Raw genomic sequence first — 26,002 nt, forward strand, 5'->3', positions numbered from 1 at the left:
CCAAAATATTCAACAATGTATTTGAACAGTAGCCTGAAAAGCTGATTAACAGCTTTCCTTAATTCTTTGTATTAACAAAGTTTGGGATTTCAGGCTACCAAACTGGCCTTACTGGAAGCTACAATTAACACAGCCACATGGCTTCTTACGCGTGTCAGACTATACACAATTTGATCAGCTTAAGTTTAATGTATACTTATACTGGCCTTTCTAGAACAAGACAAACTAGTAAACAAGGGATGTAAGATTGCATGAAAATATCAATCTGTTAGGGATAATTCTAAGCTAGACCAAAAGAAACCACTGACTGATAATAATGTAACATGTTTAAAGGAGTAGGTCAGTGGGAGGAAAGCGATGGCGAACCTAAACAGCATGATAAAAAGTAGAGACATCTCCCTGCCAACAAAAGTCCGCATGGTCAAAGCAATGGTATTCCCAGTAGTCATGTATGGCTGTGAGAGTTGGACTATAAGGAAGGCCGAGCGCCGAATAATAGAGTCTTTTGAACTATGGTGCTGGAGAAGACTCTTGAGAGTCCCTTGGACTGCAAGAAGATCAAATCAGTCAATCCTAAAAGAAATCAACCCTGACTGTTCCCTGGAAGGCCAGATAATGAAACTGAAGCTCAAATACTTTAGCCACCAAATGAGAAGGGAGCACTCACTGGAGAAGACCCTGATGCTGGGAAAGATTGAAGGTCAAAGAAGACGGGGACGGCAAAGGATGAGATGGTTAGACAGTGTCATAGATGCAACGAGCATGAAATTGAGTGAACTTCAGAGGACAGCAGAAGACAGGAGGGCCTGGCGTGACCTGGTCCATGGGGTCGCGAAGAGTCGGACTCGACTGTGCGACTGAACAACAACAACAGTGCAAGTAAAGCAATCTATCTACAAGTGACTGTTCATTTCAGCTTTATGTGGTATGGTGAAGTGCCTTGACAAACAGTTACCATTATGTTTCAGAAGCTTGGGCAATAGTTCCAGTCCGGCCCCTTGAATCACTTCCTTTTTTGTTTCATCTTAATAATTTTCTACTTAAAGAACCTTTGAACCCTTTTTAGGGGGGAAAGGCTTAGTTTTGCCTTGCCTCTGTCTTTCACCTATACCTTCTAGTCTGACAGTTCTTGGACTACAGTAACTCTCTTGAAACTACCTCTAGGGCTTGAGAGTACTTTGCTGCTGATTCTCAGGTCTCAATGAAAACTTGCATCAGTACTAGCCACTGATGTGGAATGTAGTGGAAACATGAGTTTCTGTTTACATATCAGAGCACCTACCTAGCATGTCTGGTGAAAATTAGCCAGGAAAAGCTGAGTTCACTCAGTAACTCTGTCAGGAAGGACAGGGTGCTAAATAGCACCATATCTATGGCCTTCCAAGTCTCTACTCCAATAATTTTTTAAATCCCTAAACTTTGTGTATTTTGCAATTAGATACAACATTCCTCCTAACTTCACCAGAAAGAAGTTACATAGCCACTTTCCGGTCTGGCTCCCGCGAAAGGCAGACGCATCCTCGGGTCGCTCCCGAGGGCGTCTTGCCCGCCCGCGGTGGAGGAGGGAATCCGCGCAAGCGGAGACCCGAACGAGCCCCTCAGATGAGAGGAGCTCGGATCCGGGGCGCTTTAGGGCGTTCCAGGGGGGAGTCTCTCTTTCGGTCGAGAGATCGGAGATTGAGACTCTCGCCATGCCCTGCCCCTTTGGACCTTGCTGCGTGAGCGACCCCGTTCTACGGGGTTTAGCGGAACCACCGGGCGTCACCGAGTGATGAAGCGAATATCCGAAAAAAATGGAAAAGAAAAGACTGGCGTAACTGTGAGTTGTCAAAATACAGAGAAAATGAACTAAGAACCTTTTCCCCCCCCCCTTCAGCGGAAAATGAGGAGATTAATCCTCTATAAGCGAGAAAGAAAAAAAAGAAAAGAGGGGGGGAATGGACTGAGCGAATAGTGATGTTTTCCTTTGATGTACTTGAAAATAAGCAAGAGGTTTTGTTTCCCTGGAGCGCATTTTAAAAACTTTACTAAAAATAAAAAAACAAGATGTCGGAGCTGGGTAAAGACAAGCGGGGGAGAAGGGAGGGACTTCCGTCTGGGCGTTTGTGTCAACGTGAGTGCCGGCTGTTTAATATTTGGACTGTGTATGGCTATGAATCCAACGGGGATTGTGAAGGAAAAGAAAAGTTTGAATTGTGACAGCGAAAAGTGCCTCATGAGCGCTTATAAAAGTCAACAATTGAAGAGGAGAATCCAGCGAAGAGATTGGGAGCGGATAAAAGCGAAATTGAAATTAATACCATTCTCAAAGCTGGAGATCTCCGGGCATGGCATGAAAGGAAGACGACTTATAGCACAGGAACTGAAAGAGTTAACAGCGACCCGAAGGAGGAGGGGAAGAAGCCGGAGGGAGAGAAAAACAGAGGAAGCCCCTCCCGTCACTGAGAGTGGAAAAGTAACCAGCACGTAAAAGAAGCGGTTCTGAATGTGCCCTGAAGAGACTTTTTAACAGAAATTCAAAGGAACATTACTAATATACTAACATAGAAAGTAACTGGAATGGAAAAAAGATGTTTGACAACACGCAGAAGAAGCCTTTGATGATTGGACATTACTAACAGTTTAATCTAACAGTTAATATATCACTCAGCTTTCTCTTCCTCCCACTATATACCCTCCCTATCTTTCTTTTTAAGCGAAACTCCTCCCCTTTTTAGGGGAGTCAATAAATTCTTTATAAAAAAAAAAGAAGTTACATAGCCACTGAGGTAGTGGCTGTTCTGTACCTTTCAGCACTCTTGAATGCAATTGGCAAATCTTGTTTGCCTGTGATTAAAACACTGAAATCTAAAATGATATAGGTAACTTTCTCCATGTATTACCCAGTGATATACCACTGATGAGGTTTGCAGAGGCTCTGCTGTTTCTGGGATGGTAGTCCCAAAAAATAGTGTTTGGCAGTTCTTCAGACTCCACTGGAGAGCACCACAGTATTCCATTCAATTCTCATTCTGCTCTGCATGTCCTCATAAATATTACAAAAGCCTTTATGGAGATGTGATGTTTACTTATTTCTCCCCTTCAATCAGGGGAGTAAACTGGGGTGGGCAGTGGGGCTCAGGTGGGGCAATGCCCCTCCCCCAGCTGCCAGGCAGTATCATAAAGCTGCTCAGGCTGTCAAGTTCAGTCAGTTCTGTTTGCTTCTGTAGCAACTTAGAAAGTTCATAGGATCTACAGGGCCAGTTTTGTTTGTTTTTTACAGTTAAGAGGGGAAGGGAACCCTTCAGTGGATAACACTGTCTGTAAAGAAACAACAGAGTGCCGGGTGTGGGGGGAATTAACAGAACTGGTGGAATCCATCTAGCAATCAGAAAGCCTCAGTGACTGGACTGAAGAATGTATTTCCTGTAGCCTGCAACATGAACTCTGATGTAAGTAATGGATCAAGAGAATTATGGTTTGCCTTTGCAGATGGGATTATAATAATTGCAGTATTACTCTGTCCTGGTGGGCCCTGCCTTAGACAAAGAAATGGTCCCATCTCCATTTTATCTTTAACTATGGGTGGGAGCAGGAAAAACTGATTCTCCACAGATGGCAAGGTTATTCTACTACATAGGCCCTGCTTTGAATAAAGAAATATTTCCATTTCCATTTTATATTTAGCTTGGTGGGTTTGGAAGGGGTAAAAAAGTCTCCTGTTCAAATATTGGAATCTGATTGGGGGGGGGGGGGAGTGAGCAGAGGCCTGTGGCCCAAATGTGGAAGTTAAGTTGATTTTGGTATCATAGGACCTACTCTGGAGAAAAAGAAATGTAGAAGGGAATATTTCTGTCTTTAGCCCCCCCCCCGCGTTTCTTTGGTCTCGTTGCCGGGGGGGGGGGGGGGAGTATAACACTGGTTCCCCAAATATGGAAAATGAGGTGATTCTGCTAAGGCCTACCTGAGAAGCCAGTATTTACTCTGGATTCTGAGATTCAAGTGGAGATTCATATTCAGTGTCCAATATGTGAGCAGTGTGGTAGTCAGAGTGTTGGTCTAAGACTGGGGAAACCAGAATTCAAATCCCCACCTAGCAATGAAGCTCACTGTGTGACCTTGGGCTAGTTACACACTCTCAGTCTAACCTACTTCATTGGGGAAGTGTGAGCAAAACAGAGAGGGAGAAATATTTCCTTTCATACACAAATGATATATTTATCCTGATTGTCTCACTGAAGGAATTCATGACATTTCTCCTCTCATCTGACAGAGTCCTCTTTCTTGGATTGAGGTTCGAGCTATTACGAGTGAAAAAAACCCTATACTTTTGAAACTGCAAGACTGTTGATGGCAAGTGGTTTCTGGAAATAGAAATAATCTCATATTGAAATAATTTTGTATAGATTAGTAATAGCGGTGCCAGGCCTTTGCTGGCAATTCCCTTTGATGTTTGTCAATGCCTCTGGCACCAGCAGCAGGAGGAGGGGGGGGGGGTGCTAGCAAAACTACAGTTTCTGCAAAATGCAGAACCATCCCCATGTCACTTCTGTTTTAAAGTGGAAGTGATACAGATGCACTGGCTGCAACACTGGTATGCCACGCCCTGCTCCCCAATTGTTCCTGGGGGCTGCAGGCTGAGGCCAGGCAACACTAATTCCTAAATTTGGGCCCGGGCCAGGTTCAGTCCTATTGCCCCCACACACACACATACAAAATTCAGGAGTCTAGGCCCCTGCCTTTAATGCAACATTTTCAACTGTCCCAGGTATTGAAATCATGCTGTTCTCAATAGCTAGTTAGATAATCTGTGAGAGCCAATTGAGACTGAAACCATACAAAACTGTTGTTTTGTAAAGTATTAGTAATCACTAGGTCCATGAGAGAATACATTTTTCATAATTCATGCGGCTGAACCTTTTTGATCACTCAGGTTTGCAGTCTTCAGGTGCTCCTAAATCCATGGGCCATACATGGAATTACAGGCTGCAACAATGACAAGGAGTGCTCTCTCTCAGCTCCATGCGCACATACACTTTCTTTAAGTTTTTACATTAACTTTCCTCAAAAGAGTGGTATACCCGTTTCACTCCCCCACTCCTCCAATCTTGTGAAAGTGATAGGCTGGGGCTGACTCGCTCAGGATCACCCAATAAGCTTCATAGTTCAGTGGGGATCTGAATCCGACTCTCTATTCCCCTCCTGTTTGCTACCTTAATAGGCATTCTATTATACAACTTTGGTTCTTTCTCCCCTATGTCCCACTGATTGATCAACCAAAAAAAAAAAAAAAAAAAAACCCGTTTTGATTATTCCATCTATGTACAATATTTAGAGAAGGACATGAAAAAGGCACTCTCAGTGATAATTATTAAAGCCCTAGAATCCTTCGAACAGTCATTTTTATTTAGGGTGGTTTTCTGTTACACTTTTAAGGGCATAATGCATTATTTGGTTTTACTGGTTATTTCATATATGCTGCTTGGGAACTGAAAATATCCTAGATCTTATGGATGTGGCACAAAAGCTATCCAGTTAATATATTGCGATTTATTTGTTTAAATTTTTAAGGCCTGTTTAATTAAGTCAGTTATACTGAAGTCTAAATAATCAACAACTGAATCTAAGCAGGTACCATACCTAGCTTGCATCCAGCCTTTAGGCCACAGTGGTTTCACCTCTGTCTCCATAAAGGTCTTGAGGTAATCTTCTGCAGACTGGCTTTTGTTTGGCTCCAGGTCATAACATCCCAGTTTTATCTTGACAAGGTTACACAGCAGAGATCTGTTGAAAGAGAACAGACAGGCTTGAGTTCAACAGACCTCACCATTAGTATGTCAAAGTAATCTCTGAGAATCATCTATGCCCCAAAACCCAGCCTGTCTCCTGCACAGAAATCTACATTATTGTATCCTATTGTAAATTATATAATACATTTTAGATTTAAATTTCTCAGAGTTGGAATTTCATTATTTTCACAACTTAGGATCTCTTTCCATATAACCCCAATATATCTAAATTCCAAAGTCTAAAATATACAGATTTTTCCATTGGATTACCTAGCCGTAGAATCTGACTGAAGAACGGAGGGTAAAACATAGATACTTCATAAAGCACTGTGAAATGGCATACGTAAAGGGGTGGGGGACTACCCTGTACTGGGTAGTTCACATTTCCAGGTGCAGATGTAAAAGTCAATAACCTTATTACAGCAGAGGGTACTTTTGAGGGTACCCCCTTAGTGCTTTCTGCACTGATGTTTCACTCATAGAGAAGCCAAATCCACTGGAAGTGCACAATACATTTTTAAAAATGGCAGATTCCCATATTTTGCTAAGCGATAAGCAATTTGCCATTCGCCCACATATTTTTCCCAGTTTTATTCTGCAGTCACTGGGATAGGAAACAGGACAACCTAAAAGATGAAGGATAGCAGCAGGCTGTTAAAATCTAAGGCTGTACTAGACAGCAATATACTTAAGAAGCATAACAGTATGGCACACAAATCATAGAGCCTTCATGTGGTACAAAGAAAACCAGTAAGTTCTAGGATAAGGTGCTGGTATAATTAAAGAAGGAACTATTACTCAGTGGATGCATAAATGGATCACTGCACGGCACTTGGAAAGAATACTGAGTAGCCTAGTAAAACAGAATCCACATTGTTAGTTTACAAGGTAGGATTTATGATACTACTATCTTATTAGCAATGTTAACTTAATACCTAGACTTTCATGCAGTTTTCATCTATTCAAGGGTTTGAGCTTATTTACAAAATCTGTATCCTGCCTTTCTGCCCCATCAGGACCACCAGAACAGCCATCAATTAAAAACAAATCATAAAACCAATACAGCCAAAGCTAAGATACATATATAAAAAAAAACCACAGAAACAAGCAAGTAAAACATAGGGCAGGAAGGAAGGGTCATTGAGGGAAGACAAGAGGAAACAAAAAATATCCACCCACTAGGTAAAGACAGTGATGGAGTGACGCAGACAAATATTTCTGGGGAGTTTCATAATTTTGGTGCCATGTTCAAGAAGGCCCTTTCTCAGGTTGCCACCAGTGTACCCTCTAAGCTGAGTTAGTGTGAGCGAGCTCACAATTTTTTAGCCTCCAGCTCACACATTTTTCTCTTTGCTCAGGAAGGATGGCTCCAGAGCAAACTAATTTATGCAGTAGCCAAATCGCTCGCTCGCTCACAACTTTAATGCCAGTAGCTCACAAAGTAGATATTTTTGCTCACAAGACTCCACAGCTTAGAGAAGGTGGAGGGGGCATCCAAAACAGGGCCTCAGAAGATGATCATAGTGGTCATGTGGCTTTGTATTGGAGCAGGCAATCCTTAAGGTAGGCTAGTCCCAAACCAGCATACATTAAGGTCAGCACCAGCACTTTGAACTGAGCCCTGAAACAAATCGGGAGCCAGTGTAGATGGACCAAGACTGGAGAGATATGGCCCCGGCAATCCACTCCAGTCAACAACTTGACTGTACTAATTGACGTTTCTGAGCAACATATATTCGTGAAAGCAGTATATAATTATGTATACAGAGGTTTAAATCTGACTACAACTCAAATTATTCTGCATGGTCTGAAAAACAGTAAGAATATTTGCAAACATTCCTTTCCCTGGCAGTTGGCATCTGATTGTGCTGTGACAATGTCCCCCACATGCCATTTCAAAAAAAAATTCTAGTGGATAAACAGGCAATATTGTATCACACCTCACTGCATCATCCCAGTGGAATTTCTTTCTTGGTCCCGCAACCCTCTTTCCTGGCTTCTCATCATCTTCCTCTTCTGAGCCATTCTTGTCTCGTTCATCTTCTGCCTGCAATCTGGACCAAAACCAGTAACTGCCTTGTTGGCAAAAGACAGGTGTACTTATTTCCCATCATTAGATTACAGAAGTGAAACGTTCTGAATCAGAGTGAAGGGGAAGAAAAGAAGGTGGACAGAGAAACACTGGGCAGTACGGGTCTAAACAGCAGTGATCTGGGAGAGACAAGGAACTATGCAGAACACTGTAATCCCACCCTGATCATTTGGGAGTAATATTTAAACATTTTCTTGTTTGAGCATTCAGAGGCATGACTCAGAGGCGAAGCATCTGCTTGGCATGCAGAAGGTCCCAGGTTCAATCTCTGGCATCTCCCGTTAAAAGGCTCAATGTAGCAGGTGCTGTGAAAGGCCTCTGCCTCAGAACCTGGAGAGCCACTTCTAGCCTACTTGTATATCAGGCAGCTTCATGTGTTCTTCTTCTTAAAATTTAAAATTGTTTTATAACCTTAATGCCTAGAAACTCGTTTTTTCCCTCCTGTGTGAAACACTGCAATGAGGTAATGACAAGTGATCAAGGACTACAACGTAACCAGTCTGTCCCTTTGTTTCCCACCACTTCTTGAAGGTTTTCAATATGGCTGTTTTTCCTCAGTCCTTACATAATATACTGGGAACAGAACTTCAAATGAAAGTTTCAAAAGAGCAACCACAAAACAATTACAGAAAGCAATAAGTGCACCCTCCCCTGGGCAGTGCTTGCATTTCCATAACCCTGCTTTCTTCTGTGAATCCTGTACATTAGCCAAACATGTCCCACGGCTTAAGTACATACTTGGCATTCTTAGCCTGACTGTGTGCCTGGCAATCCTCCTGATATTTCAATAACTGGTCAGGCATGACACTGCTGACAGCCAATTTCAGTTTTTGCAATGGTTCCTTCAAGCGGTCATCCTGAAAAGACACAAATATTAGAATAGCGATGCAAGACTCTAGCCAACTGATACATTTACCAAATGGTCCCTTCTGTTCTGAACAGCCTCAAATATACCTTTCATCTCCTGAGGCGACGTTTTGGTTATTAATTTTAACTATTTTTTTTGCTCTACTCCCACCTAGAATGAAATTATACACCTATACTGCAACAGAGTAGAATAATTTCATTTTAGACAGGAGCAGAGCAAAAAAAATTATTCTGTTAGCAACAAAGCCCTGTCCTGAATAGCAGGCTAGCCCAGTCTCGTCAGATCTTGGAAGCTAAACAGGGTCAGCCCTGGTTAGTGTTCGGATGGGAGGCCAGCAAGGAACTCCAGGATCCTACGCAGAGGCAGGCAAAGGGCAAACCACTTCTGAATGTCTCTTGCCTTGAAAATCCTATCGGCTGTGACTTGATGGCACTTTCCACCACCACACTGACAATAAAATCATAACAGCAGCAACAATATTATATAGAACTGGAAATCCTTTTATCAAATGGGCATAGTACACTGTTTGTGATATAAAATGGGATTGATACAAGAAAATATGTCTGAACTAATATTTCAAAAATATTTTTTTCATGATCCAGCAAGGGATTATCAGAGGGCATCTGGGACATTCCAAATGTCAGGTATGGAACAGTGTACCTTTTCAACCATTTGTCTTCCATACCTGGTAGTGGAACTCACTGTTAACGCAGTTCTAGTGCCGCCTTTCCTTATCTATATCAAAAGCATTTTAATGTATTAGAAATGAGAGTGCAGATTATCTACTTTAGAGATGTTTGGATTTTAGCTTCTGGGATGCATGTGGCCCTCACCAACCCTCCAGATTAGGAGCAAGCCACTGATCCTGACCTGGCAAGCACCCTACTGTGTCCACGGGATGTACCTCACAGGTAAGAATACTATATCAAATCTTGGCCTCTCACTTTTATACAGAGAGATGTGGGGGAGGCTATGAGAAAGCAGCATGCAGATTTTTGCCTTTGCAGGAAACTTCCCATTGGGAAATGAGGTATCTTCAGCAGCTGGATCCTCCCTGGCCATTATTCGAATGGCGTATCTGAAAGGATCTACCCCCCTCCCTCAAGCAGCTTCATCACAAAGAACATGGCCTACAGGTTCAAGAACTGACCACCTCTGTCCAGGACATTCTACATACCGGTAGAGTGGGGTAAGGGGGGGAGGGGAATCAGGGTCTAATACTCCTTTCCCTTTCCTCTATTACATTCATACCAGTCCCATGTTGTTTCTTTCACTACCATGTTATGTGTATCCTTATGAATATTCATAAGGAAAGTGCAGGAAAGGAAATTCCTTCCCTGACAGTTAACAGTTACAGAGAATTAAAGTGGAGAAATCACTTGAGATAATGGTCTAATAACATCAGGTATTTTTTGGTACCTCTTCTGGATAACCTAGAGGTAACAGGAAAGAACAGTCATATATTCCTTTCTCCTTCATTACTAAAGAAGCTGCAAACAAGAAAAACAGGACAGCAGCAACAGATGACTTTCTGTTTAGGGGCCAAATTTTCAAAACCATGGCATCGCTTTTAACAGGATGAAAAATGCTATTTGATTTAACAAAAAAGTCATAAAAATATAAGCTTGAAAGTAAAGTGGGGGGAAATCGTGTACTCATTCACCAGATATAATGGGTCAATTGAACCCTATTCCTTCTACTTAACATTATCTTTTAACCTATTCAATAAGCACTTGATATTTCATTTTTTTTAATCACAAAATTGTCCCTTAAAGTCCCATCAAGATTTTGAAATAATTACTAAAAAGCCACTGATACTCACACAGGCAACAAACTGAAGCCAGTTTCAAATCTAAACTGTTATGAACCCTATCTAAGGGAACTTTTGCTGTTAAAGGGTTTGAAATTCAGTAGACTACAACTCTTAGGGTTCAGGAGGGGTGTTCCTTAAAACATTTAATCCTGCTTTTCCTTCAGTTTGTAGCCTCTAACACAGTTAAATACAATATGAAAATTGCATATATAAAAACTACAGCGCCCCTTGGATTGACAGTTTCATTGTACAGGGAACCAGGGGTCATCTCGTAGAAAAAGAGGTGCAGGAGCTCATTAGCATAACTTATTAGCATAACTTATTTGCATATGCCACACCTCCTGACATCACCGGAAGTGTGTCAGAAGGCAACACCTACCACTCAGGCTCCACTGGACTGTTTTGGATTGCTAGCTATTGGGGGGGGAGAGAAACGTGCAGATCTGTCCTCACAGAGGAGGGAGAGCTTGTACCTGAAGGCGAGCGGGGGGGGGGGGGGCTCTGCAATTTACCTGGCTGTTTCTTGCTCCTCGTGGCCCGACTGAGGGCTGCTGGGAGCAGAGGGCGGGGCTTGTTGCATGTGCCCGCCCCCTGGGCTCCTTACTGTCGAAGCTCTGCTCTTGTGTGCTCCCGCAGGAAACAACCCCTGCAGGGAACCATGACTGACCCATCTCTTATAGTCTACCCTCACATATAACCGTGCTGCAGATCCTTTTACCTGAACATTGAGGTGCAGCTTCTTCAAACGTTTTATCAACGTGTCCTTATTGCATGGCACAAAAGCCTCGAGGTGAGAGTATACTCCACTGCGTGTGTTAGGACTCAATTCCTGTAACTGCAGCTCAATACTGACAAATGGAAAACAAATTTACAACTAATGAGAAATAGCTGAGGAAGGCAAGGCTTCTATTTGTAAGGCTTCCTAAGGGAAATCCCATTTTATTTAGTTATTTCATTGATTTTTCAAAAATTATGCCCCCACATTTCTGCCCTCATAGAGGCCACCAAAGCAACTAACAAATTAAAAACACACATAATAAAATCACATCTTTAAAAATGCTTTAAAACAAACAAAAGCCACAAGATTAAAACAATAAATACCAGTACTAAAATGCACATATAAAAACAAAAATTAATACATTGGACAGGAAGGGATCAGTAACAAAAAACAAAAAAGTATTCACCCACTGGCAAAAGATAGTAACAAAAGGGGACAGTTGGGTCATCCTGAGAATACAGTTCCACAGTTCTGATGCCATGACCAGACCATACAATTTATAAACAGCAAGTACAGAGCAGAGCACTGGGGTGGGGGTGGGGGGGGGCAGGGCTTTTCTCTCTACAGTGGACAGGAACTGAAAAGCCTTCTTCCACAGAAATGTGCATACATGTCATTCTTTTTCCATTTCAAGGATCTTGAGAAGATACACATAGCTGAAGAACTTTTAACTTTAAAACACCCCACCTACTTGATCCAAAAACTTTGCAGGACATCAGCTCATTTTCATTTCCTGCCCTAAACAGAGCACTCTTATCATAAAAAAGAGAAGCACTTACTCCAGCAGGATATTGTTCATGTCCTGTGTGAAGAATTTCTTTCTGCCTTCTTCATCAAAGAGCTTGGCAGCCTAGAAAGAGCAAAAATAAAAAGACAACTTTGGATACACTTTTATCTCATAATGCCTGTTTTCTCCGTTGAGTTTCCCTTTGCTTGACTTCTAATTGCATAGGCATGGGCACTGTAACATATAAATTACTTGCCTCTTACCAAATGTACTTTTGTGCAGTATACAAGTTTATTGAAACCCAGCCTTTGTTTTATTAGGAAAAGCCTTTCTATGTCTCTCAGTTTCATACAAATGGCAACTTATCCCAAGGAATAAACATAAATGGAACTGAAAATGCCAATTACTTTCTTAAGTCTTCTGATTTTGAAAATGGGGGTCATGTTAAGTAGGTGGGAGATGGAGTTAATAAAGGAGCTTACTGTTCTCCCATCATACCAAGATGCTTCTTGAACTCAACTGCCATACAGATAAAAAGCAAAAGTTACCCTGCTTATCTAAAATATATTTCAGGAGGCAATGACATATGTATATTTTACCACTTTGCAGCAACATCAAGGGATGGCATATGCAAAAGTTCCATAACAAAAAACAAACCAGTGTGGTGGTTGCATTGCCTCAAACACAGTATATTTTTTAAAAATGGCAGTTTATTTATGCAGCTGCACATCATCTAGGATTGACATATCAAACAATACGTGTGAATTTATGTATTGGCACATGGTGCCCCTGTTCGTTAGCCGCCCTGAGCCCATTCGTGGGGAGGGCGGGGTAGAAATTTAAATAAATAAATAAACTAAGAAAAAAGTTCTCTTACATTTAATTAAACTATTGTAGACTTGGAAGCATAAATACCTTTGCAAGGCTCTAGTAACAGACAACTGGAATAACTGGCTGGGAGGGCAGGGTAGAAATTCGATAAATAAATTAATAAATGAACTACTTGTGGGACTTCAGTCATTTTGCAAAGGTAGGACAACAGAATTTCTAGTTGGTAGTACATATATTTCTAATTAAATATTCTCTTTCATAAACTTTAGTAAGCAAACAGATGACTTTCAGGCACAGTGACTCATGCTTTCTCTTAAGTAATAACACAATTATCATCTGAGATGAACTGTAACATTTGCAAGTTTAATACAACCTGTGTTAATTATATAAGGGATAACTAAAAGTGAACTACTTTCAGCTAATATTGTTTGAACATGTTTTATGGAAAGGTGGGATACAAATCTTTTAAATAAATAATGTTTCCCATGTAACCTTTAGTACTACACATGCTGCCCAAGTTAATGTTTGCTTCACATTATAACAATTCTTCTCAAAATTCAGCACTAAGGAAGCCAAAACTTACAACCCTAAGGTCTTCAATGCGCTTGTCCAGATGTGCTGGCAGACCTTCCGGGAGGGCAGGCACCTGTTTCAAAGTCAGGACCTCAGAGGGCTGAGTAGTGCTTCCGTTTTCCCCGGATGGTTCAGATACTGGGCTACCATTGGAAGTGCCATCAAGCAGCCTATCCAAGTCAATGTCTCCCAGCATTTCTAGGGCACTTTCGGCTTCCTGCAGGAGCTCACGCTCATTTGTGCTGCCAAAAATAGAAAGAACTGGGTCTGCAACAATGAGGTTCAAGTCGGAGACATCATTTCCAGCAGTGGCAGGGGCAGCAGGGAGTTTATTAGGTGTAGAGCTGGAAACTACCGTGGTGCAATTCTGGGTCATTTCTTTCTTCTTGAAGGCATCCTTCTCCTTCTGAAACTTTCGAATCATAGCAGCCAATGAGAAAGAATCCTTGTACAGCTTCTTTTTCTTCTTTTCAGATTTGTGTGAATTTAAGGCCATCACTCTGCAAAAAAAGATAAATTCCACAGTAAGGTTGGCAATATACACTTTGTAATCATATTTTCTATAAAGCTTTCCAAGTTCTTTGAAATAATTTGTTTTAGAATGTCTTCAGCAAGGGCTGAAAATTGCAAAGTAATCTTTACACACAGGCTTCCTCAGCATTCTGTGATCATCTAACATACTTAGCACAATCGTGTCTGTATAAACTTAGAAACAGCATGTCTTAGAAGCTCTCTGGCTATTTTACTGACAGGCAGTTTTAAGCAGAGATCCATCAAAGTACGAAATCATGACAAAACCTATGGTTGACCCATGGTTATATGCTACAACTCTGTTTAACACACTCATCAAAAAGTAGCTCACAACTGACAAGTTCTGACATAAATGATTTACCATTAGCTCTGAACTCACCCAAACAGAATAATCTGTCCTAGAAATAAACATAGACAAGCTTACCCAAGCTGCTTAGAAACTTTCATCTTTCGTGGCTTTTTCTCCTTCTCTGCCTCTTCCTCTTTCCGTTTGCGCTTCTTCATTCCACGGTCCTCACCATCTTTCAGTTTAGCTACCTAGAGTGGAGAGTGAACAATGAGTTCACCAATGAAATAATTCTATAATGGAATACTAACATTCAGCTTTTAGGATTAGACCAAGATCCATCTAGTCTGGCATTTTGTTTTCAACAGCCAGATGTGTTTGGAAGCTTACACACCAGATATGATGGTGATAGCTAATCTATGTTTGTTTGCTCACCATCATTGTTCATTTCATAGGTCGCTTAAAAAAAGTTAGACTTAATTAAGCTTAGATGGGTTGCAGAGATTGCATTATAACTAGCATGACAGCATTTGTACTATGACACTATTATCTTCAAGGAACAATGTCAAGTTTGGGTTTTGACTTCTCTTAACAGCTCCAGCCTCGAGCCAGACATCCTGGAATGTGAAGTTAAATGGGCCTTAGAAAGCATTACTAACAACAAAGCTAGTGGAGGTGATGGTATCCCAGCTGAGCTATTCAAAGTCTTAGAAGAGGATGCTGTTAAAGTTCTGCACTCCATTTGCCAGCAAATTTGGAAAACGCAACAGTGGCCACAGGATTGGAAAAGATCAGTATACATTCCAATCCCAAAGAAGGGCAATGCCAAGGAATGTTCAAACTATCGCACAATTGCACTCATATCACACGCTAGCAAGGTCATGCTCAAGATCCTACAAGCTAGGCTTCAACAGTACGTGGATAGAGAACTACCAGAAGTACAAGCTGGGTTCCGAAGAGGTAGAGGAACTAGAGATCAAATTGCCAACATTCACTGGATTATGGAGAAAGCAAGAGAGTACCAGAAAAACATCTACTTCTGCTTCATTGACTATGCTAAAGCCTTTGACTGTGTGGATCACAACAAACTATGGCAGGTCCTTAAAGAGATGGGAGTACCAGACCACCTCACATGTCTCTTGAGAAACCTGTATAAGGGTCAAGAAGCGACAGTTAGAACCAGATATGGAACAACTGATTGGTTTTGCATAGGAAAAGGAGTACGACAAGGATGTATATTGTCACCTTGCTTATTTAATATATATGAAGAGTACATCATGCGAAATGCTGGCCTGGATGAATCACAAGCGGGAATTAAGATTGCTGGGAAAAAGATCAACAACCTCAGATATACAGGCGATACCACTCTAATGGCAGAAAGTGAAGAGGACCTAAAGAGCCTCTTACTCAGGGTAAAAGAGGAGAGCGCAAAAGTGGGCTTGAAGCTCAACATCAAAAAAACTAAGATCGTGGCATCCGGCCCCATCACTCCTTGGCAAATAGAAGAGGAAGTCATGGAAGTAGTGACAGACTTCACGTTCCTGGGATCCCAGATCACCGCAGACTGTGACAGCAGTCATGAAATTAAAAGACGCCTGCTCCTTGGGAGGAAAGCGATGGCGAACCTAAACAGCATGATAAAAAGTAGAGACATCACCCTGCCAACAAAAGTCCGCATGGTCAAAGCAGTGGTATTCCCAGTAGTCATGTACGGCTGAGAGAGTTGGACTATAAGGAAGGCCGAGCGCCGAAGAACAGATTCTTTTGAACTATCGTACTGGAGAAGACTCTTGAGAGTCCCTTGGACTGCAAGAAGATCAAATCAGTCAATCCTAAAAGAAATCAACCCTGACTGTTCCCTGGAAGGCCAGATAATGAAACTGAAGCTCAAATACTTTGGCCACCAAATGATAAGGGAGCACTCACTGGAGAAGACCCTGATGCTGGGAAAGATTGACGGTCAAAGAAGACGGGGACGGCAAAGGATGAGATGGTTAGACAGTGTCATAGACGCAACGAACATGAAATTGAGCCAACTTCAGAGGACGGCGGAAAACAGGAAGGCCTGGCGTGATCTGGTCCATGGGGTCGCAAAGAGTCGGACTCGACTGTGCGACTGAACAACAAAAAAACAGCTCCAGCCTACAAACCTCACAAATTGCCTCTCCCCATTTTACCATCACAGTCAACTGGACTATAGGTCTATGGTAGAGCACATGGAATCCATGCAGACAGTCCCACACTGAATCACTGGAACCCCCAGTTGGAAAGATCTCAAGAAAACAGCAGGGAAACATGTCTGCTGGCAGTCAAGTAAACAGCAGGGCTACATGCAACTCAGTACTAGGCAGCTTCACATATGTTATGATGAAGTAACTTAACTGGACCACCATTGCACCATTCAAATAGTAATGGCATGTGGAGACAGCCAAAATTAAAAGAACATGTGTGTGTTGAATATGTAATCTGATACGAAGACTGGAAGATAGTGATCATTGTGAGGTGCTTTAAGGTTTCAAAGCAAGCACACCAATATATAAAAACCTGGTTCTGAAGAAACTAGGATTGCTCACTTTAGATGGCCTATGCTTTTTGCCTTCAGTAAAGTCTTCCTCCTCAGAGTCAGATGCTTGGCGGAATTGCAAAGTTCCAGTGTTTATGTAAAATCCTCCGTATTTAGTAGTCAAGGATGCTGGAACCAACTCATCATACTGGGAAGAAAATGGAAGAGTCAGGTTAACAGACAGCTACCATGTTACTAACATGAAATGATGATTTGCTATGCTGCAAAATGCAGCACCAAATAGGAGAAAGATTTTTTTTAACATCAAGTCACTGCTGACTTATGGTCACCCTCAGTATTCCCTCTAAGTGTGAGCTAGCTCACAGTTTTTTAGTCTCCGGCTCACGTGTTTTCACCTTCGCTCAGGAAGGAGGGCTCCAGAGCAAACTAATTGATGCAGTAGCCAAATCTCTCGCTCACAACTTTAATGCCAGTTGCTCACAAAGTCGAATTTTTGCTCACAAGACTCCACAGCTTAGAGGGAGCATTGGTCACCCTGTATTTTTTTTCAAGGCAAGAGACATTGAGAGTTGGTTTGCCATTGCCTGCCTCTGCGTCCTGACTCTGGTATCCCTTGGAGCTCTCCCATCCAAATACTTGCCAGGGCCAACCCTGCTTAGCTTCTGAGATCTCATGAGATCAGGCTATCCTGGACTATCCAAGTCAAAGGATGATACATATAGGGTTTCCCTTGCTCGAAAGCCAGTCGAATCCCACTCTAGGGTTGCGGTGCTCATCTCTGTTTCCAAGCCGAAGAGACAGCGCTGTCCAAAGACATTTCCATGGTCACATGGCCGGCATGACTAAACGCCGAGGTGCACGGAACACTGTTACCTTCCCACCAAAGCAGTACCTATTTATCTACTTGCAATTTCTTGTTTTCGAACTGCTAGGTTGGCAGGAGCTGGAACCAGAGACAGGAGCTCACTCCGTCATACGGCACTCGGGTCTCGAACTGCTGAACTACCGACCTTCCAGCCTGCAGTTCAGCGTCTTAACCACTTGAGCCACCGCAGCTCCTCGTGATATATATAGACACAAACAAACAAACAAACAAATACATACATACATACATACATATATAGATTGTGGTGGCGCAAAGGTTAAGAGGCTGAGCTGCAGACCAGAAGGTCTGTAGTTCGGCAGTTCGAGACCCTAGTGCCACATGACAGAGTAAGCTCCCATCTCTGCCTCCACCTCCTGCCAACCTAGAAGTTTGAAAGCAAGAAATTGTAAGTACATAAATAGGCACCACTTTGGTGGGAAGGTAACAGCATTCCACATGCTTCAGCGTTTAGTCATGCTGGCCACATGACCACGAAAACGTCTTTGGACAGCACTGGCTCTTCGGCTTGGAAACGGAGATGAGCACCACCCACTAGAGTCGGATTCTACTGGCTTTCAAGCAAGGGAAACCTTTACACACATATACCGAGAGAGAGATAACCAAATATGCTTATACCACAATACCGGTGGAAATGTTGCCAGAACTGTACAACATATAAAGCAAAGCTTAAAAGCAAACTGAATGAAGATGACAAGGAGTCCTACAGTGCCATCAGTATTAGAGTACCCGCACCAAAATCTACAGAGTGATGGCCTAGCATTGACATAATGTGTATCTTTTAAGATAAACATCTATGATGCTTCATCTCCAAAGTCGAGTAGATCTACAAACAGCTGATACCTAAAAGGAAGACTATGTGGACACCCCAGGAGCTCTTGGAAGGAAGAACAGGATACAGATATAATAAATCAGATTAAGTAACTCACAGCTTCTGAATTATCAATGAAAGGATCGGTTTCATCATAGCCATAGCCTATGTCAATGAGATCCTGAAGGCGGTCCTTCCGATGCTTGTGGGACTTTCCTGCCTGAAACATAAAAGAATAGGCATTCTAGGACAAAAGATTGTTTGAAATATGAGTGAGCGCTTGAGGTAGCTTCAAAGTCTGCATAAAATTGAAGTGTGTTATCAGAATACTGTTTGACTTGTTCAAAAGAGCTAGACGTGTTCAAATCAAAGTCCATAATCATCATACAGTTGTGAAAATTTATACTAGAAGCTCCTTAGGGACACAAGTAAGTAATCCACAGCTTAACCAACCACCACTGGAAATTCTTAGTCTATAAGAAATGTACTCTATAGAATCAATATATCTGATTCTCAACATGGCCATGTCTGTGGATAAATAAATCCAGAGACTGGAATCATGAACAGACAAGACAGATCTTTCTAAAAATGTGGAAAAGCTCCAGGTTTTCAGAAAAATTTGAAATCTAAAGCAAAAGATTAAAAAAAGTTAACCTCCATATAACAGAAGGAGCACCTATAGCTTTAAGAAACAAACATATTCAACGGCTATTGCTAGGCACAACAGTATAGCTGGCCTTCAAGGCTTGGTTTCTGTCAGTAAAAAATAGGGGGAGGGGGCAGGGCCCTTGTCATGGCTGTTTTAACCTCTGAGGGAGGATTCATCAGAGCCAGACTCAACAGCAACCATCAGTGATTTGCTACCACCTGACTTACATGACTCACCAGACCCTGGCTGCTTACTACTGACCTTGGGCCAGTTACATATTTTCAGAATAATCTATTTCATCTGGTTGTTGTGAGGAGAATGATGTAAGCTGCTTTGGATTCCCACTGTGGAGAAAGATGGGGGTATAAATGAAGTAAATAAATTATAAATATAAGTGAAGATGGGGGTCAGATAAAAGGTAGGTTGGTTGGTAGGTGGGAATGACAGAAGGAAGCAGGGAAAGGTGAGGCTATAAGGGTTGCCAGGAGAAGGGAAGGAAGTAATAGTGTGGGGAGGGGTATCTGGGGAAAGTGAGGTGCCCCTCACAAGGTCTTGCCAGTTCCCCACAACACAACTAGGCCCGGCAGTCAAAATTGCATAATTGGGCCATAGTTTTCTCAAGCAGAGGCTGCCGGGGGAGGGAACAAGAGAAAGCTAAAGACAGAGGGGCATATAAAGGTAGGCCGACTGGTGTGTGGGACTTTCAGGGAAGTAAAAGTGGAAATAGTTGAAAAGGGGAAATGAGATGCCCCTGCATGCTTTGCAGGTTCACCAGTTGTACGACAAGTTAAGTGACAAGTGCATAGACAATCTCAGACATGGTGTTGAGGGTCCCAATGTTTGCTGTTCTAGTGGACTTCAATGTTCATAATGAGGCTGCCCTGACAGGAGCAGCTCAGGACTTCCTGGCCGCCATGACAACCACGGGACTGTTCCAGAATGTTTTGGTACCTACACATAAGCATGCCATACACTTGATCTGGTTTTCTCTGGATGTAAGTTACATGGGTCCCGGTCACACGGGCAGGAAACTGCGGGGGGGAAGTGTGGCAGTTTGCCCCGGGGCAAACTAAGGCGCGGTTACCTGATCAGACCTCCCGTGGAGGTACTGTGGAGGTTCCGTGGGAAAGGAGAGGTGCCGATCGCAGGACAATCCCGCGCGCAAAAACGAAGTGCGCGGTGCGGCAAACTGGAAGGTTTTTTTTGTTTACCCCATGACTGCGCATGCTCCGTTGTGTGCTTTTGCGCATCCACAAAGACTTGAAGAAAAAAAAACTTTTTCGCCAGGGAACATGGGCGGGCGCCGGATGCCACCGGAAACGCGATCAGACGCCCGCCCTTGCCCCGCGGTTTCCGGAAACTAGTACCTCGGAGGTACTAGTTTTTTGCCGCGTGGTTTCGGCAGGAAGCCTCGTTTGAGCCACGGGAGTGCTACACTTCCCAGATGTGCCGGTGAGATCGCGCCCGGAAAACCCGCATGTCTTCCGTCTGACTCGCATGGCTAATGTTCCGTGTGACCGCAGCCCATGGTTTGGTAATGGGGAAATTTTCCATTCTGCCCTTGTCATGAAACAATCATTATCTGGTGACATTTAGACTCATGAACACTCAGAATCTCCACAAGGGTGGGGGGACAATTAGGATGGTCTGCCTTGGGAGGTTCATGGATCAAGAGAGGTTTCCTGACGTCTCTTAGGGATTTACTGGTTAGCAAGATTGGTGCTCTTGTTATAGCCCTGGTTGACCTGTGGAATTTGGAGATGACTTGGGCTGTGGACACAATTGCTTCCAAGAGCTCTCTCTTTCTCCTTCCATTGAGTTCAGAATGCCCCTTGGTTTACAGAGTGGCTTTGGATAATGAAACAATTGGGCAGGTGGTTAGAGCGCAAGTTGAGAAAAACTTGAACTGAAGTGCAACTGAATACAGGTGAGAGCAAATTATCATGCTTACTAGGTGGCAGAGATGGCAGAGAAGCAAGTTCACTTTTCTGCCATCATTGTGTTTGCATGATGACATTTGGCAGAGCTTTTCTGAATTGTGATGGGGCTTTTATCTCAAGCCCAAGAGAATGTTGGCCCAGAAAACATACAAACCCACTGTAATTCCTTTGCAATGCATTTTGCAGAGAAAACTGCTTGTATCTGCCACAAAACATCACAGGTGGTTCAATCTCAAGATGATATCAGAGCACCATCTGGTCCTAGCTATATGGCTGACACTCAGTTGGTGAGACCTGATGAAATGGACAAGATGCTTCGAAGTATGTGGTGCACCACATCCAGTCCTGACCCTTGCCCTTTATGGATGATCCGATCATTCCAGGCTGGGTTGAGGGACTGGGTCCGGTCTTGTAGGAGGATGTAGTTCCAACTGCTTTGAAAGAGCTGGTTGTGAGACATCTCCTGAAGAAGGCATCCCTGAACCCAAATGACCTGAACAATTACTGTCCAGTGGCCAATATTCCATTATTGGCGAGATGCTTGAGCTGGTGATGGTTACACAGCTTCACATGGTTTTGAAGGAGACAAATGATGTAAACCTTTTTCAGTTTGGATCCAGGCCTGCCTTTGGGATGGCCATAGTCCCCCTGACAGGGGGAATGCAACCTGTTGATTCTCCTGGACCTCACTACAGCTTTCCATGCCTTCAACCATGGTAACCTTCTGGAGGGGCTGGTTGGGCTGGGAGTAGGCAGCACTATGCTCCAGCGGTTCCACTCTTACTTGACCAACCAATTCCCGAAGGTAGTGCTGGGGAACTACTGCTTGGTCCTGTGACAGTTATGCTATAGGATCCTGCAGGATTCCATCTCATCTCCCATGTTATTTAATGTCTATATTAATTCACAGGGAGAGAGCATCTGGGGATCTGGAGTGAGGTGCCACCAATATGCAGGTGACACCCAGCTCTATTTCTCCTTAACAGCTAAACCAGGTGGGTCTGTGGAAGTCCTAAATAGACACCAGGAGAAGGTACTGGAGTGGATAAGGGACAATAAATTGAGGTTCCGTCCAGACAAGACATAGGTGCTGGTGGTCAATGCAGAAGCTGCTCGGGGACTGCAAAGACAGCCTGTTCTGGAGGGAGTTGTACTACCTGAAGGAGCAGGTTCATAGCTTGGGGGTATTACCAGACCCTGGCCTTTGGTTGGAAGCTCAGGTCTCTTCTGTAGCACAGTAGCTTTTATCAGCTCTGGATGGTTGGCCAGCTGCTGCCATTCCTCAAAAACAGTGATCTGGCCACAGCAATCCATGCTTTGATCACATCCAAGTGATCTACATGAGGCTTCCTATGAAAACTGTTCAGAAACTGCAATTGGTGCAAAATATGGTACCTGAGCTGCTGTCAGGGTTCGGTACATGGATCACATCACCTCTGTACTGAAGGATCTGCACTGCCTGTGCATCCGTTTCCTGTTCCAATTTAAAGTGCTGATTCTACTTTTTAAGGTCCTAAATGGCTTAAAGCCAGGGTACCTGAAGGACTATCTCCTCCTATACTCTCCAGCCCACCAGTTAAGATCTGCTTCTCAAGCCCTGCTCTCCATACCTCTGCTTTCAGAGGTGAGGTGGATGGCAACTGGAGACAGGACATTTTTTGCAGTGGCACCTTGCTTTTGGAATGCTTTCCCCCTTGAGGCTTTCCTGGTGCCTACTTTACTTTCTTCTAGGCACCAGGCACATCTTTTTACACAGGTTTTAATTAGGGGTTTATCTTAGCAGCATTTTAATGGTCTGTATCTGTTTCATGGACAGTTTTTATGCTGCCTATGTCTAACAGCTTCTTCTTTTTTAATACTGTGGTTTTAAATTGCAAACTGCCTCAAGCATGACTCTGAAAAGGCAGCATAGAAATATTCTAAACAAATCAATAAATACATAGACTGACCAATTAGTTTGAGAGGGTAGCCATGCTGGTCTGTAGTAGTTCAATCTGAGTCCAGCCACACCTTGGAGACCAACAAGAGTTTCAGGGAATAAGCTTTTGAGAGCCAAGGAGTTGAGAGCTTTAACCCTCAAAAGCTTATACTGTGCTACTGGACTCAAATCTAACTGACCAATTGGAAAAAAATCTTCCAGTGGTAATGGGATGATTCAGATATTATTCTCTCTTAATGAAGAAACATGTTTAACTACATCTCTGCCTGTTTTGGAGTCTTGAAGAGAACAGGATACCTCCCACCAGCTAGAGCAGAGAGCTGCGATCTTGTCTTGCTCTGTTCTCCTGAACAGAAGCAGCTACCACTGCCATACACCAACACTTCCTCAGCAGCAGCATCTAGCTATTAAGCTCACTCACTGTGGCAACGGCTGCCTCTGCCTAGCAGGTGAGAGTACTTACTGTAAAAAATATGCACTGTCATGACACTTTTTAAAAGCTGTGTCCTGGAGCAAGGATGTCTGCTCCTCCCTCCTTTGGGATTCCAAACCAGATGGTAACACTGAGACCTAAATGGATGAAAATCTCTGCACAAGAGATGGGGCTATGTGTGAATCAGTCCAGTGTACCAGTCTTTTGAGAGAAGGTAATCGTTCTCACATAAAATAGAGCTCTTCGCTCCTATAAACCAAAGGACAAATACAATACACTCAAATGAAACAACAAATTCAAGAAAATGTTTATTGAATAAAATCAGTGAAGGGTTTTTGGGGTATTTCCTGTTTTATATGGAGGGGGGGTTGCTGCAAGGAGGAAAGGAGTAACCACTGGAAGACTCAAAGAGAGGCTGTGTGGCTCATAGCCCACACCATGGCAACCTAGTAGCGGCCTCAGTTCAAATATGCCACCAGTCATTTATGTAAAATAAGCAGATCTGAAGCTGCAACATTGCTATACAAAGTACTAGCACTGGCTGCTTTAATAGCTAGACCTGGCTATATAAGATGGTGAGGGATGGACTATAAATGAGCTGAGAGGAGACAGACTCTTCAAATCAGAGAAAAAGAATATTTCAGGGCCCAAGTTTCAGAAAAGTAGGCATTAAAATAGTCATGCAAGCAAACACATAAAATATTCAGACACGGTGTTTAAAAACCAACTGTAATTACATATATGCTGTGCGCATTGGGAACGCAAAAGATAATTCTGCCAAAAACAGAATCCTGCCAAGTTTGACATAAATGTAAAGTCAGTATGGCTCAAAAAACAAACAAAAAAAGACTGGGCTAAGGTACAAGTGGTATCAGTGCAATAATTCTAAATGTTACTTTTAGTAAAATGCAATTGTTTGGGTGAATATATTCGAATTGTAAATTGCAATTTCATAACTGATACTGTACAATCTAAAAAGACTAATGAAAATGTTTGTTTTAAGCACAAGCCTCTTTCTAAAGAGTTTGCAAATCTCCCTCGGATTTCCTTTACCCAGGCCCGTAGCCATGGTGGGCCATATTGGAGCCATGCCCCCCAACTCTCCCTCCATGCCCCAAAACTTTTCTTTTCTGAAAATAATGGGTTGTTTTTTCAAACTTTAAAATCCATTTAACTCTGAGATCCACTTAAATTGCATTGCAGCGTGCTGTGCCGGCACCCTACCATGCCAAAAAGATCTCCAGTGTTGCTGCTAAGGGCTGGTGGGACTTGGGGGCCCATGGGGTGGCATTTCTGGGCGGAAAACAGTGGTGGCAGAGGACAAGTGGGGAGGCTGGCTCCAGGCACTTGGCTCCTGCTGCTGCCATGGCACAAGCAGCCCAGCCCATGTTCTCGCTCCACCAGGCAGGCAGGCGGGCGGCACGCTCACTCCTTGGCTGGCTCTTGTGCACTCACTCCTCAGCCTATTTTCCTGAGGAATGAATATGCATCAGGTCAGGTGAATGTGCCTTGGGTCAGATGGGGTGGCAAAGAGCCGGCACGGCATTCCCCGGCTGCCCTTTCCACCATCGGTGCTGGCAAGTCTCACATGCAGCACACAGCCCCCACGGCCCACTTCACTTTTTGTATGAGCTGAGACCAGTGTGGCTGCAGTGGCAGCAGCAACACCTCCCCAGAAGGAAGGCGGGCAGGGAGGCTCCAGTGAAGGAAGGGGGAAAACCAGGAAGGTAGAGGATGGCCAGCCAGCCAGGGACCTGTGCCACTCACTTATCAGACAGGCAGCCCCACAAGGGCAAGATGAGTCTCTCTCTCTCGTGCACGGGCCACCACAAACTTTTCCACCAGAGTTTCCTTCCCCTTCAGCACGCTCACTGCTTGGCTGGCTCTTGTGCACTCACTCCTCAGCCTATCTTCCTGAGGAATGAATGTGCATCAGGTCAGGTGAATGTGCCTTGGGTCAGGTGGGGTGGCAAAGAGCCGGCACGGCATTCCCCAGCTGCCCTTTCCACCATCGGTGCTGGCAAGTCTCACATGCAGCACACAGCCCCCACGGCCCACTTCACTTTTTGTATGAGCTGAGACCAGTGTGGCTGCAGTGGCAGCAGCAACACCTCCCCAGAAGGAAGGCGGGCAGGGAGGCTCCAGTGAAGGAAGGGGGAAAGCCAGGAAGGTAGAGGATGGCCAGCCAGCCAGGGACCTGTGCCACTCACTTATCAGATAGGCAGCCCCACAAGGGCAAGATGAGTCTCTCTCTCTCTCGTGCACGGGCCACCACAAACTTTTCCACCAGAGTTTCCTTCCCCTTCAGGTATGCGTGCACCCTTCAAGTATGTGCACTTACTCACCTGAGGCTTTTTATTTTATTTATTTTTATTTTGTGATGTCACTCCCCACCAGTTTCCCCAGTGCCCCCCCCACTAAAAGTTTCCTGGCTACAAGCACTTAAAGTACATATTAATTTATTTCATGTGCTGGTGGTGGTCTCTGACTTCTGACCAGATTTAATATTTATATCGATCTTCAATAGAGATATAAAATTTCTGCAGATTTTAGAAG

At 43.4% G+C, this 26,002-nt stretch overlaps 1 protein-coding gene across 1 annotated transcript in view; it reads right to left on the reverse strand.

Moving 5' to 3' along the window:
- Window positions 1–26,002, reverse strand: part of UBN2 (ubinuclein 2) — a 57,365-nt gene that overhangs the window by 24,329 nt on the left and 7,034 nt on the right. Inside the window, exons 3-11 of the mRNA XM_015420692.1 lie at window positions 18,604–18,705; window positions 16,841–16,978; window positions 14,406–14,518; window positions 13,461–13,950; window positions 12,099–12,169; window positions 11,260–11,389; window positions 8,599–8,717; window positions 7,709–7,822; window positions 5,620–5,763 (exon numbers count right to left, since the gene is read on the reverse strand). Coding sequence (XP_015276178.1) covers window positions 5,620–5,763; window positions 7,709–7,822; window positions 8,599–8,717; window positions 11,260–11,389; window positions 12,099–12,169; window positions 13,461–13,950; window positions 14,406–14,518; window positions 16,841–16,978; window positions 18,604–18,705 — 1,421 coding nt within the window. The remainder of the gene's footprint in view (window positions 1–5,619; window positions 5,764–7,708; window positions 7,823–8,598; window positions 8,718–11,259; window positions 11,390–12,098; window positions 12,170–13,460; window positions 13,951–14,405; window positions 14,519–16,840; window positions 16,979–18,603; window positions 18,706–26,002) is intronic.

The sequence above is a fragment of the Gekko japonicus genome, unplaced genomic scaffold (genome assembly GCF_001447785.1).
Source record: "Gekko japonicus isolate JY-2015 unplaced genomic scaffold, Gekko_japonicus_V1.1 scaffold1291, whole genome shotgun sequence".
Taxonomy (NCBI): Eukaryota; Metazoa; Chordata; class Lepidosauria; order Squamata; family Gekkonidae; genus Gekko; species Gekko japonicus.